Below are 13,929 nucleotides of genomic sequence, written 5' to 3' on the forward strand. Positions count from 1 at the left end.
GTAGGATCATTCTCCAAAGCTGTACAAGCAATAATCCTTCCTATTTCCTATTTAGAACGCGTTTGGATGGTCCAAACGGAGCAGCAGTACATCTGCATCCACCAGTGCCTGCTGGCGGTGCTCGAGGGCAAGGAGAACATTGTGGGTCCTGCGCGGGAGATGCACGACAACGAGGGCTACGAAGGTATGTGACGATCATGCCTTTATATCCCCAAATCCGTACGCTTCATCCAGTTTACGCTCGCGCGAGCGCGTGCGCGCACACAAAAATGACTAACCCCCACCCACCGAAAAAGAAACACTCCTTTATGGGACACACCCAAGGACAACATGGGATCGATGGAGCCTGAAACTTGTGTTTTATTTTATTTAAAAATTAATACCCTACAGACCTTTCGGTGATGGGCTAACAAAATGACTAACTTAACGCTCTCTTCCCATTCATTGCCCATTTCTGCTGCTGCTAAAAAAAAAAAAAATATATGAAAAAAAAACAAAAACAAAGGACAACAAGTGGTGCAGCTGGACGAGAACGGAGATGTGGTGGCCACCATTGAGGGCCATCTCTCGCATCACGAGCTGCAGCAGGCCGAGGCGGAGGCCATTGATGATGAGAACGCGGCCATACTGCACGACGATCAGCAGCCGCTCACCAGCAGCTTCATTGGCCACAAAAGCCTCAATCTGCCCACAACCACATCGATGAGCTCCTTCGGCGGCGGGGCTGGCAACAATCTGACGGATGGCCCGGACAGATGACATTCGGTTGTCAATCAGAGCGATAACAACAACTCTGTGGTTATCGTTCTGGTTGACAACAAGCCCAGTTCGATGATCTGCAAGGACAGCAAGAGTAATCTCGACATCATCGATCCCAAGCATCAGCAGCATCTGCATCAGCATCAGCATCAGCCACAGCCTCCATCGTGCACATCCATTGGCGGGGGGCATGGGAATGGCTATAACACGCTCCAGCATAGACGCAAATCACAGCTGATCACGTTCAGCTCATCGTCCTGTGATATCAAGAACAGTCTCAGCCATGAGCATATCTCCAATGGTGGTACCGGAGGTACCGGCAGCAATCGCGCCAGTCGCGCCAATGTTCGTCTCAGTTTCGCCGAAGAGGATGTGATGATCATACCGCAACAGCATCCGCAGCATACCCAGCATACCCAGCACACACAGCATCCCCAGGACGATGAGGTCTTTGTGCGACGTCGCTCGCTGCTCGAAGTGGAGCTGGGCGTGGAGGTGGGCGAGGAGGGTGAATTGGTGCCACAGCTAGAGCTCGATGAAGAGGAGGAGGAGGATGAAGATGAAGAGGAAGAGGAGGAAGAGGAGCTCAACGTGGACGAGGACCACGACGAAGAGGACGTTGAGCTGTATATGCACGACGAATTCGAGACGCACATCGATGCCAAATCGAACAATGCCAACGATGACAGCGGCGGCGGCAGCTACGAGGACTCCCATGCCCTGCACTCCTCCCTGGGCGGCAGCAATCGGAACAGCCTCGAGAAGGATGACGACGACATCGAGGTGGATGTGATCAGCACCGATGTCAGCTGCTACGACCAGTTGCTGGGCAGCAGCTGCAATACCCGCAATGGCGATGACGATGACATTGCCACCCTGATGGGCGATGCCGATTCGAATTATGCCACAACGAAGCTCTGCAAGACCTCTCTGCATCATGGCATCATGGTTGGTGCTGGAGCTGGCGCTGGTGCTGGCTCAGCCATGGGCGGTAATGGTGGTGGCAATGGCGGCAACGGCGGCGCTGGTGGCGGCGGTGGCGGTGGCTGTGGTGGCGGCGGCGGCGGCGGCGGCGGCGGCGGCGGCGGCTCCATTGGCGCAGAGGCCGGCGGTGGCATTATCTATGCCAATCCATTCATGGGTTTGTAGACAAACACACACACACACACAGTATCCCCATGGAATGGAGAGACAACTATTTGTATTACTCGTATGTTTTCTGTGCTGCCTGCCATTCATTTATATTTGCATGACTTCTTTTCTTACGTTTTTTTTCATATATGTATTTTATGTTATATGTTATTTTTTAGTTAATATCTAACATGCATGTCAGCTATGTGCTTAGGGATGATTGCAAATGAATGATTTCTCATCCAAAAATGATGGTATATCTTACAGATGACGAGGGCATTGCCGAGTCGGGGATGTAGGAGGCCCCCAATAACTCAACCGAAACAGAACCGAACCCAACTCAACCCAAACCAACCCAACCATCATGTGGCAAAACTATCGTACATTATTATTTACTTAAGAGATGAGGAGTGGAATGGAATCGATGATCAACGCTTGATATTAATACTTGGATATACAATATACAATATATATATATATATATGTACTACACTACTTTACACCGATCTACAACAGATCTATCGAATGGGAATGCAGCAATCTCGCCAAACACGCATCAATTTATACATTTTATATACTATATATATATACTATATATATGTGTATGTACTAAAAATCTATATCTAATATATATGTAATTGTAATTGCTGCTTCAACAACAAAAACAACAACAACAACAACAAGATGAAGAAAGAATGGAAGGATACAGATGATTGTATTTTTACGCTAGCCACAATTTGATATTTGTATATGTATCTTCCAATTTTTTTTGTACACCTAATGTTAGTGGATATAAGTAATGTATGTATTGTGACGAGCAAAGCGCTAAATGTTTTACGTTTTTTTTTTTAAACATATACACACAAGCATAAAAAATACGATATAAAGACCTATATAGATACTGGATAAACAATATGCCTAATACTAGATCGTAAACGAAACTAAAAACTAAACTATAGACCGCACAAAAACAACAAACAAAACAGCAACAAAAAAAACAACCATAAAAACAAATACACAGATACACAATGCAATAATTAATTGAGTTACATAGTTTTTAAACGAAAATGTTTGCAACATTAATTGTATAGTTTTTTTTATTTTTTATTTTTTATTTTATTCCTCCCCACATATAAAATATGTATGCATGTTTTTTTTAATATTATTATTTGTACAATTTTATAAACCTTATGTGTATGTACTATGTGCTACTTATAGTCTTTTGTGTTTAAAATTACATTTTATTGAAAAACAAACAACAAAATATTCTTTATACTTTATATTTTGAATTTGGCGCTCACTTAACCATAGAATGGACCCATCAGATCAATCAAAACACGTTACAAAAAAGTAAAAGCAAACGTAATTTAAAACACCGATGCAGAAGAAAAACAAAGACAACCAGGAAACCGATATGGTTACGATATGGATGCAGCACAAAAAATAACGAATAACGAATGACCAACGCATTTTTAAAGGCGATAATCATTTACCAACAGAAGAATCCCACGAAAAACTGTAGACTATAGAGAGAGAGAGAGAGAGAGAGAGCGAGGGGGAAAATATTAGTACCCACCCATATAGAGAGAGGGCTGTTGTCAGACAGCCGGTGCCAAAGCCTAAACGAACAGAACCCATACAGAACAGAAACACCCCCGACTGTTATACCAATAGAAAAAGAAAAAAACAAAACAAAAATAAATACATAAACTAATAGAAATTGTAGTCCAAATAATTTGCATACATTTTTGTACTTTACTTATTTGTCCAAATAAATATAAGAACGAAAGAACACATAAGAAGTTAGTTAAAATGTTTAACCGAAAAAACTGTGAGACAGAAGAGAGACACAATAGAAAGGTGCAATAGAAATCAATAATAGTTTTGCTTCTAGATTAGTGCAAAGAAAGCGATACAGAAGAGACAACGAAAGGAGGAACCCACCCCTCCCCCCCCCATGCATACAAAGATGAAACAACTATGAAAGAAAAGTCTGTATAATGCATGAATATCCGAATATATAGTACTACCCCCCCACACACACACACCCTACCCCTACTAACATAAAGCCGACTTGTATGCGTATATATATAGTCGTACATGAAATACATACATATGCATATACATATACATACATACATACAATATAGACATATATAAAATATATATCATTGTAATAATTTGTAATGTTTATCAGTAGAATTATATGAACAGAGGAAAATCGCGAAAACTCGAAAAATGAACAAACAGAAAAGCAAAGAACGCATGCGGCAACAACCATTAAAGTGTACTGTAAAATGTGTAACATTGTGTTTCAATATTCCATTTCCGTATCCGCTTACGCTTCAGAGGGGGTGCAAATGTTTGGCGTTTGGGTTAATTTATTGTAGATTTTGTTCTAAGTACTATTTAAAGATAGGTTTAACAGGGTATCTCTCACAATTTGAATACATATTGTGGAATATAAAGCATATTTATAAGTAGGAAGATACCATTGAAGTGTGGAAGTTTCCCTGGTCATAAGAGATAAAGTGGCAAGGGGAATGATCTCCTACTGGACACTGCCACTGCTACTGGCGGCACCTGAGGCTGGAGCTGTTTCCGTCATGGCCAGCGTGGCATCTAGCTCGGCTTGAATCTGTTCAAACTGATTGTAGAGCTGCAATAGCTCCGGGTGTGTCATCTCTGAACTAATGTCCTCTCCAGCTGCTGTTCGCAACTGCAGCACGCCTATTGGCGTCTTGTCGCGTTGCTGGCAATGCGAGGAGACCTCTACGTGCAGCTTCCAGGCCACGTCCTCGACCACATTTGACTCGTAGCGCGGACTGGCCAGATTCTCCATGATCGGCGTCGCCTCGCGCACCCACAGCCGCAGAATGGCATCGATCTTGGCCTCGTCCTCCAGCTGAAGCTTCTCGCGCAGCTCACGCTGCAGCAGACTCGGCTTAATGATGAACGTGGAGATGCGACGCAGGATGTACGAGAATGTTTTGATTAGCAGCAAAAAGTCGGCACGCGGCACGCCCACCAGCCGCTCCAGCTCCTCCAGCGTGTACTCCGGCTCATTGCTGCTGGTGGGTGTGTCCTCGGCGATGCTGTCGGCCCGCTCCGTGGTGGTGACGCTGGTGCCCACGGTGCTCGTCGGGGCTGCAGCCGTTGCGCTGGGGCTCATCTGCCGATGGGTGTACCACAGCACCGTGTTGAAGGTGTCGTACGGCAGGGCATTGATGATTTTTATACCCTCTCGGGCCCTGATTGGGTGGATAAAGGCACTTTGAAGGGACGGGGAACAACTCAGCTTGGATTCTATTTACCGTTCTGTAATTTTTATCCAGTTTATGCTCATGTCCCCACTTTTGTTTATCCGGCTGCCAGCGTTGCCACACTCGGTCGATAGTATCGAAAGCCGTTTCTTGGGATTTTCTTTTTTTTTAATTTCTTCTCGTTTTCTTTAACTTTTCGCTTAAACCTAATTTCAGATACAATCCAAAAAAAGAGAGCCCGTAAAGTGGACTAAGTTCGTTTTTCATCAGTTTATTTATGGTATAATTTGAAAACGAGACGGTATATTTTGGTATATTTCTGAGGGTCAGACGAAAAATTGAGTCGCAATTGTGAATGGGCTTTAACAAAGGGTATGGACAACAGGCAGAAACCGCCAAAGCAAACTGCAATTTGCGTACGAACCTCACCTCGCGTGTGAGCACAACATACCTTGAAGGCAAATTGACAAGGTATATTGTGCAAATGGGGTGCATTTCACCTTGCATGCATTGCATTTTCTGGACCGTGTTGGCTGTTGTCCACACCCTGCTTTCCTTCCGTTATGTAGAAAATGCGTAGTAACCGTGTAGAGTTAATTATAGACTATTGTTTTTTTCGGTTTGACAACACATTGTACCGTGTGCTGTTTTGTTGCTCTTGCTAAATAAAGTTGCTAACAACAACCCCACACACACACACGTACACACATACGAACACACGAATGTGCTGCTGCGAAGCAAAAAGTGTAGCTTAAAACGGTCGAAATATTCAGTGAAAACTCAGTATAATCGTATAATCGAAGACGAAGTCCGACTCAAATTTTTTAGAGTGTTTAGTGGTTTAGTGTCAGAGTGCGTAAGGCATACAGTGACCAAGAGAGTGAGAAAAAGTGGAAGTGTAAAGAGTGCAATGACAACGTCGACAGTTAAGCGATGCCGACGATCGTCGCAAACGACGAGCGGTGATGCGGTTCCCGCTGAGGATGTCGATGATGATGTGATGACCGATACCAACAGTCCCATGCACACCAGCAACAGTCTGTCCAAACGGGACTCCGAGGAGGATGCCTGGGCATCCAAGGGCTACAACTACATCAATCCCTTCGTGCATCGCCTCGAAATCGACAGTCACATTGAGGTGGCCAAGGTGAGTCGCGGGCTTCGATTCCCATTCCCATTCCTATTCCTATTCCCATTTTTCAGACCGAAACGCTGTTTTCTATTCGCTGTTCGCCTTTCGCCATTTCCTCTCACTGCCATCCATTCATGCAAATCGAAGCGAGCGAGTACTCAGCACATGGGCGCCCGCCGCTGAGCTAATGATGGAGTAGGCACAACTGTAGTTGCTGCTTCCGCAAGTGCGCTGCTACTTTCTCTTGCACTCTTTTTGGTATGCTCTATGCTCTCTGTCATTGCCTTTTGCATTGCACTTGACATGCATTGCCGTTACATTCATTGTTCAACTTGTTGTTCTTCTTCTCCTTTGCAATGAGCTCTTTTTTTTTTATCTGCCGCTGCCGCTGCCTACGTCAACGCTTCGCAGGCGGGCAGCGAGAATCGTATGATTTTCTTGTTCCACTTGCGGTTCTTGTTGCTGTTGCTGTTGTTGTTGCGTACGTTGTTGCCGGTTCTTTTGGCATGTGCTGTGCTCTTACCATTCCCCCTTCGAGTCCCACGCTCGCTCGCTTTTGCTCACTCCTCACACCTAGCTGGTGTCTTGTGCCGCTTTGTTCTGGCTGCTCTTGCTTCTCCTCCTTCCGGCGGTGGGTTCCAAACAACGGTACACTCTCCCCCCTGCGATGGCGCAATCCGCAAATCGCTTACAGTTTCCCACACGTTCTAATTGCTCCCCAGCAACAAAGTGTTTTAGCAAAAACAAACACCAACGCCGTAAAATGGCGCGAGTTTTACAGCCCTGAAAATGATCTAATTTGAGAATATCGCCAGAACCAGAGTGTTCCCCTACAAATTTCAGCAGATGCAGAGCTTGACCTTGTTTCAATATTGTCTAAAGAGAGGAAATCTCTTTGAATATTCATGTTTTCCCATCGTCCACGGAAGACCCCTACTATTTTCGACCTTCCACAGCAGTGCCGTTGTTTATTTACTTCTCTGGATCCTCGTTAGTTGTCATAGGTCGATATCTGCCGCTATTAGTATGTACATATGTACAGCGGTATGCATTCTGATTCATTTTGTACGGTTCGATTATTTTTAAAATGACTAAGTACTAGAGCTCCCGTAAGACCACACTCGTAATGCACTGGCAATCGATTAGATCGGGCATTTGCCATGGTATGCATAAATAATCACCTACTTATACATATGTACATCTGTATATACATATGTGTATATGCCTATGTAGCTGTGGGGTGTACCAATCATGTCATAGCTGATCTCAATGACGCACCCAAATGGGTCTTTCGACTGAGTCAAGGCTCAAAGTCTCAATTGAAATAGATCCATGCTGAAAAAACAGACACACCGATTGGTTTAATAAGACACAGGCAGGCGGGCAAGTAGGCAGCCAGGCAGTTCAGGGAAATTAAATTTAAACTGAAATGCATGCTGAAAGCTGGATTAGGCTGAAAACAAAAACCCGAACAGATTGTGCAGCATTAGAGAAAGGAATAGGCTATCTTTTGTCTTTGCATTCTCGGTACCAGTTGTTTGCTTTTTGCATTCTCTTTTGCACTCTGTCGGTTTTCGAAGAGCAATAATTTCGAAGAACTCCCTACAGCATGATTATAAAAAGCTCAACACAACAGATAGAGAGAGGGTGGGAGAGCGGCAGACACAGCTGATCGCCGATGCAGAAACGGTGAAGCGCAGAGCGGAAGATCAGCAAAGAGGAAGTGCCCAAAACGGAACGAGCCATTGACCCACTAATAACATTAAAAACGACAAAACAAAAAACCCCCCGACCCCAGCTGGACAGCTGCACAGCTGCACAGAGTCAGGTCGAGTGTCGAGGGGGGAGCGATTCCGTTGACTCCATAAAATAAACGAACAAAAACTGGTTTTCACTTGGTTTTATAGACTTGAAAAGTTCAAGGTACTCTGCGCCGGCATTGGCATTGATTACTCAACGGTTGTCTTCTTCTGTTGCTCTTCGCGCTCTTCTTTCGCTTTATATTTGATATGGGGAGATTAGGTGGATCTCGATTCGAAGGGTACATGTGTACTTTCCCTTGCCTGTGATCAAATGCCAATCAAATCTAAAGTCAAGATGTAGCATGAAGGACCAAAAAGCTCTTCTATAGCGTGGTTTCTTAAGACAGATGGTGTCCAGTTCTCTTTTAGGCTATCCATCGTCTCTCACCGCGGCACGCTGCCTCTTTGGCGACGCACAACGTAGATCGAGACTGGAGACCCTGCTACGGCGCAAGATGGCAAGAACAAATACATTGCTTGGGCATGATTTAGCACACCTTTGTGTGGTATTAAATTAATTAATTAATTAAATCTCATTATAAAGGGTGTCTACTGATAGTACTCTGTGTGCCAAAAATCAAAAAGAATTTGGGAAAATGCCATCTCTATCTCTCCATAAGTATCTCGCAGAGTTCTTCCCGAGAAGAACACACATATCATTAAGTCTGAGTGGCGGATAAGGTATCCCATGGTCGGACTATCGATTAAAGCATTCTCCTACGTGTTGTCTTTTCTTCTGCTTCTACCAACAAAAACTGCTTGCCGGCAAAAGCCTCCTCAGCTACGAGTATGCACGCATTTGTTGCTGCCCGATGGAATTTGTTCTAAAATAAACTAAAAAACATTCGCCAAGTAAAAAAGTCCACTGTCTAGCATGAAAAGCGCCGTTGTACGGGGGTGCTCTGCTTTCCTGAGGCTGGGAGAGGGGCAATCAAAAATTTGTTTCGCTTTTATTTGAACGTTTTTTGACCACTAATCGAAGCCAAAGTCCGGTACGTGGCCCGGTAGCCGGCACTTGACTGATAAGCGGCGATTAGTACCCATTATCGACAGCTATCGACAGATGTAAACATTGAAATCTTTGTGGGGGAATGGATTTATGGGCTCCGGCCCCCTACCACAAGTATAAATATGTGTGCGATCAAAGGGGTAATATAGCTAAGGTTAAGAAGAGACCACCAGAGATACCAGTAGGACTGCATTGACACGCTCTAAGAACAGGGACAATCATTGCACAATAGATCTGTAAATGTAAAGAAATATATATACAGATACCAGGTGACCCAGTAAACCCGGCAAATCATTTGCCGCAGTGTTGTGAACACTATTAATGTTGCTCCGAACGATGCCATTTGGAAGCATATATTCTACGTGCGACTGGACTTGAGGAACAGGTTCGAATCTGGTTCAATGCCGTTCAATGGTTCTGCTGGTGTATCAATTTCTGGAAGTTGCTCATGTTTGAATTTAAGCGCATAACAATGTGGACATTCTGTGTCCATAGCACCAATCAGCACTTTCGGATGAGCGGAAAATTTAATATTTGCTTCGTGCTCGATTTGTTCATTGTCTGCCGTTTACTCTGTAAGTGTCAATTAAGTACCGGAGCGCTTGTCTCCGTTCCAATTGCCGCTTTTGATTACGTGGATCTCCTGCCCCTTGTGATTGAGATTGCAGTTGCGACATGCGCATACGCACATTTTCGTTATCTTGTTGGACTCAATCGTCTGTTCTTTCTGCTCTACTATTTCGCCTGTTTCCTGCTCTATTCGTTCGACGGCTTTGTCCTTGCCGAATCGGATGCAGCGGGAAAAATCAATACTTGCTGATGTCTTCTTGTTGCATCACAGTGCGCCGCCAGAAAGGTTAATGCATAGGTATGCTACATTTAGGTATGCTATATGAACTTTTTGTAGATAAAAGCATTTTCGTTGATCTAACGATGCTCAAGAGGCAATCGATTCAATAATTTTTCTTTTGCCTTGCAGATCTATGTGCTGACGGTTCTGTTGCTTCCCATTCGTGTGGTCGGATGCGTGCTCTCCCTTCTCTCTGCGTGGATGTTCGCCTGCATTGGGCTCTATGGAATGACGCTGGATGATCTCAAGGCTAAGCCGCTCTCCGGCTGGCGCAAGTAAGTGATATCCGGGTATCCTGTGGCCGAGCTAATCCTCTGTATTTTTCTGTCCACAGGCAAATGCAATACATGACGGCCAAGGCCATGCGCATGCTGTACACCTCGGGATCTTTTCACCACGTGAGCATGAAGGGGACACCGGCGACACCAAAGCAGGCACCCATTCTGGTGGTGGCACCGCACTCCTCCTACGTGGACTCCATTCTGGTGGTGGCCACCGGCCCCCCCTCGATAGTGGCCAAGCGCGAGACGGCAGACATACCGCTGCTGGGGCGCATCATAAACTACGCCCAGCCGATCTATGTGCAGCGCGAGGATCCCAATTCCAGGCAAAACACGATACGGGACATTGTGGACCGGGCCCGCTCCACAGACGATTGGCCGCAGGTCGTCATCTTTGCCGAGGGCACTTGCACGAATCGCACGGCTCTGATCAAGTTCAAGCCGGGCGCCTTCTATCCGGGCGTGCCGGTGCAGCCAGTGCTGCTCAAGTATCCGAATAAATATGACACCTTCACCTGGACCTGGGACGGACCCGGAGTGTATGTTTACAAAGATTTGGTTCTCTATGTTTCACACTTATCTGATGTGTTGCTTCCTATCCTTCCTCCGCACTTTAGCCTACGTCTCCTTTGGCTGACGATGACTCAGTTCTACAATCGCTGCGAGGTCGAATACCTGCCCGTCTACCAGCCAAACGAAGCCGAGATGGCCGATGCCAATCTCTACGCCAATAATGTGCGCGAGGTGATGGCCAAGTAAGTGGAGGGTGTTCCCCGCAGCTACATTTAAGGATTCAAGGATCAGAGAAAATGCCAGTTGAAGACTAGCCAATGGGCGCAAGAAATCAAGACAACTAGAGCGCGAGAGCTGCCCAGATGCAAGATAAAGACCTAAAGAACAGTACAGCTTAGGCATTACTCAAGTTACTCAATATGAATATTTTTCCCGGGAATCGTTATAGTTAGTATTTCCCCGAGCTATATTCCGCTGAAAGCTCTATTGAACTATCGATCGCTTCTTAGTTTTAAGCTGTACCTAAGTATAGTTTTGTTGATTAATGCTTTGATTGGACTTGACAGGGCTCTGGGTGTGCCCACGTCGGACTATTCATTCGAGGATGTGATCATAATGAGTCGGGCCCGTGACATGAAGATTCCCTTCCCCGGCGACATTGTGGAGATCGAGCGGACCATCGATCAACTGGGACTGCTGGAGAGTACACGGGATGCGGAGTTGTGCGCGAAATACTTGAGCTTGTCCAACACGGACAAGCTGGACATCATCACCTTTGCGGAGCTGCTTCAGGTGGACCTGAAGAACCCGAGTTTGCACAAATTGTTTGCCCTTCTGGATCATGTATGTATCTTCGACGATCCGTCTCGCTCTAATTGACGTTGACTATCTCGTTTCGTTCAGCGTCGTCGTGGCACAGTCTCGCTGAAAAGTTTTCTCCTGTGCTCGCTCTTCAGCAAATTGAAAAACGCCGACCTGTCGACCTTTCTACGGGCACTGATCAATGTAATGTATAAAGTCGATTTTTTCGAAGTCTGCTTCCCTCATCATAGCCAACTTCTTCTCTACCGCAGCTTTATAGCGAGTCGAGTGAGAAAATCAGTAGGGACAGCTTCGTGCGTCTGATGCGGCATGCTGGTGGCAAGCTGAACGAGCAGAAGGCCCAGGTGCTCTACTATGCGCTGGATACCGCCAACATCGGCTACGTCTCCTTCGGTATGTCCCATTTGCAGACATTTAAAAATAGTATCTGCCATTAAGTGAATCGTCTCTCTCGCAGATTCCTTTGTAGAGTACACGGAAAAGCAGTCGAACTACAAGTTTCTCTACCACAAATCGGAGCACATAAGAAGATCAAAGACGACCGTCGCAAGCAACCCCAACTAAAGCTGGACCTTTAAGTTATTTCAAAATCTAAGCAAGAAGTAAGAAGCAAAAAGTTGAGAGCAAAATACAGCATAGGAAATACGTAAGGAGTTTGAAGAATGTTAGAGAAAAGCCCAACCAACATAAGCAGAAAGTGTCGAGTGTATATTTTTAATATTTATTTACCGTGTAGCGCGTGTCATGGCACCTATAATTTGTACGATTATTACCTTAATTATTTTTTCTTATATTTTTTATGTTTGTAACAATGCTCACAGCGGCAAAGAGATCTGGATCTGTTAAGCGGCTGGCCTTGTTATTATTTATACATACTCTGACTCTTAACGCAAGTCATTTCATCTTTGTGATTTTTTTTATATACACACAAACAAAAACCCTTACGTTACATCTAGGCGTTATATATACACTTAAATATAAACAAAAACCTATATATATATATATATATAAATGTCTATGTAGAGGCAGGCTAACGTCCAACGTAATGGATCGGCAAACGATTGTATTCGATTTGCCCAGTGCCCATTGAATGTTTTCCATTGCAAAGAACTCGTTTACAAGTATACATAAAATATTGCACGGCAAGCCATAAGTATAAGACTATGTACCATGTAGGTGAGGCACATCCCAATGACACAGACCAGACTTGTGTAATTTCGGAGCCGAATGCCTCATTTCGGATCCCCCACACAGCCCAGCCCTAAAATGGAAACAAAATTGAACAACCATCTAGCACACTATAAACTAGAATTTATGAAAATTTAACCATTGAAAAATCTGTAAGATCTGTACTGTACTGATCATAAATCCAACCAACTCCCGAAAGGACCAACCCAACTGAATCGAACAACCACACTTGTTGCTTGATTTTTATTGAAATTGGCTATTTTTTGCCTATATTTATTCGTATTGCACTCACCAGATGGAGACCTTATTGGAAAACAAGGCATTGTGAGTGTGAGAAATATATGAAACATGAATTACTAAAGAATTCGGCACTGTGCTAAGAAAATTTAAACATCCATTGAAATTCTAACATTGCCATAACAGAAAATTCTTTATTCTGTAATGTCTAATAAGAGCTTCAATGGCTTCAGAGATAACCATCCTATCCGGAAGAACAGGCTATCAGACCTACCACCATTATGCGAAATCTGTTGTCAACACGGTCTTACGTTCGTTCTCTAGTTCCTATCCATAATATGGCAGAAGCTACAATAATAATAATAGTTTCCTGTGCATTTGTAACTAATACAGAAAACTTATCTAGACTTTAGAGCGGCACCTAGCACAGCGCATAGCCTGAACTTAAACCAATCACTTCCTAGTTTACCCGAAACAGAGTCTATGCTATAAATGACCAAAAATAACAACGTGTACTATGTAATTGCAAAAGTAAACTGGCCACAAAACAACCAAATGTATCCCATTGAAGGGATCGCGTCCCTTGCGTCCCTTTCGAAGGAGCCAGGGGCAAGGCAAGGCAAGCAGAACTCCATAGTTTTTACATTTTAAAGTAAAACTAACCCTAGGCTAAATGATGTTATTTATGTGCAATTATAATGGATATTATTAGAAACCTAAGCCGGCGCCGAGAGCAATCCGATTGGGATCAGTATCGGTCGCGTTCTGTATTCCACGTCCACCAAATCGGTTGAGAAATATGCTCAAAAAATATATATAAATGTGTATCTGAATGTGTGTACGATATTAAGCGATGGTCGATATTTATTTAAGGGAAACGGCTTGTGCTTGGTGTGCACGTGGGATGGCAGTTTGATGGGCGTACTCTTGGGTACCGCCCCT

General features: G+C 44.4%; 3 protein-coding genes across 6 annotated transcripts in view; 2 read left to right on the top strand and 1 right to left on the bottom strand.

Annotated features, from left to right (window-relative positions):
- Window positions 1–3,610, top strand: part of LOC108154386 (tyrosine-protein phosphatase 10D) — a 55,395-nt gene extending 51,785 nt beyond the window's left edge. For 2 of the 4 annotated variants that reach the window (XM_017284653.2, XM_033388316.1), the window contains 2 exons: window positions 56–184; window positions 506–851. In XM_017284653.2, coding sequence (XP_017140142.1) covers window positions 56–184; window positions 506–759 — 383 coding nt within the window. In that variant the 3' untranslated portion in view covers window positions 760–851. Of the gene's footprint in view, window positions 1–55; window positions 185–505; window positions 852–2,157 lie in introns of those variants that run through there. The other 2 variants (XM_017284661.2, XM_017284669.2) reach the window with 1 other exon arrangement.
- A 643-nt stretch (window positions 3,611–4,253) lies between these two features.
- LOC108154429 lies at window positions 4,254–5,356 on the bottom strand. The gene is made up of 2 exons (XM_017284701.2): window positions 5,205–5,356; window positions 4,254–5,141 (listed from the first exon to the last, which is right to left on the bottom strand). Exons 1-2 carry the CDS (start codon window positions 5,234–5,236, stop codon window positions 4,442–4,444), a joined length of 732 nt encoding a protein of 243 aa, XP_017140190.1. The 5' UTR covers window positions 5,237–5,356; the 3' UTR covers window positions 4,254–4,441.
- A 353-nt stretch (window positions 5,357–5,709) lies between these two features.
- LOC108154418 (lysophosphatidylcholine acyltransferase) lies at window positions 5,710–13,820 on the top strand. Its single transcript, XM_017284691.2, has 8 exons — window positions 5,710–6,300; window positions 10,076–10,221; window positions 10,281–10,766; window positions 10,845–10,982; window positions 11,307–11,583; window positions 11,644–11,745; window positions 11,814–11,955; window positions 12,020–13,820. Exons 1-8 carry the CDS (start codon window positions 6,064–6,066, stop codon window positions 12,124–12,126), a joined length of 1,635 nt encoding a protein of 544 aa, XP_017140180.1. The 5' UTR covers window positions 5,710–6,063; the 3' UTR covers window positions 12,127–13,820.
- Window positions 13,821–13,929: the final 109 nt, after the last annotated feature.

The sequence above is a fragment of the Drosophila miranda genome, chromosome XL, assembly GCF_003369915.1.
Source record: "Drosophila miranda strain MSH22 chromosome XL, D.miranda_PacBio2.1, whole genome shotgun sequence".
Taxonomy (NCBI): Eukaryota; Metazoa; Arthropoda; class Insecta; order Diptera; family Drosophilidae; genus Drosophila; species Drosophila miranda.

Excerpts from the sequence above, each read along its gene's own strand:
- LOC108154418 (XM_017284691.2), top strand. The coding sequence starts at position 6,064 with ATGACAACGTCGACAGTTAAGCGATGCCGACGATCGTCGCAAACGACG. Across the intron at positions 6,301-10,075 it reads GTCACATTGAGGTGGCCAAG|ATCTATGTGCTGACGGTTCT; the intron begins GTGAGTCGCGGG and ends TTTGCCTTGCAG. Across the intron at positions 11,746-11,813 it reads TTCTACGGGCACTGATCAAT|CTTTATAGCGAGTCGAGTGA; the intron begins GTAATGTATAAA and ends TCTCTACCGCAG.
- LOC108154429 (XM_017284701.2), bottom strand. The coding sequence starts at position 5,236 with ATGAGCATAAACTGGATAAAAATTACAGAACG. Across the intron at positions 5,142-5,204 it reads TGGATAAAAATTACAGAACG|GGCCCGAGAGGGTATAAAAA; the intron begins GTAAATAGAATC and ends CCACCCAATCAG.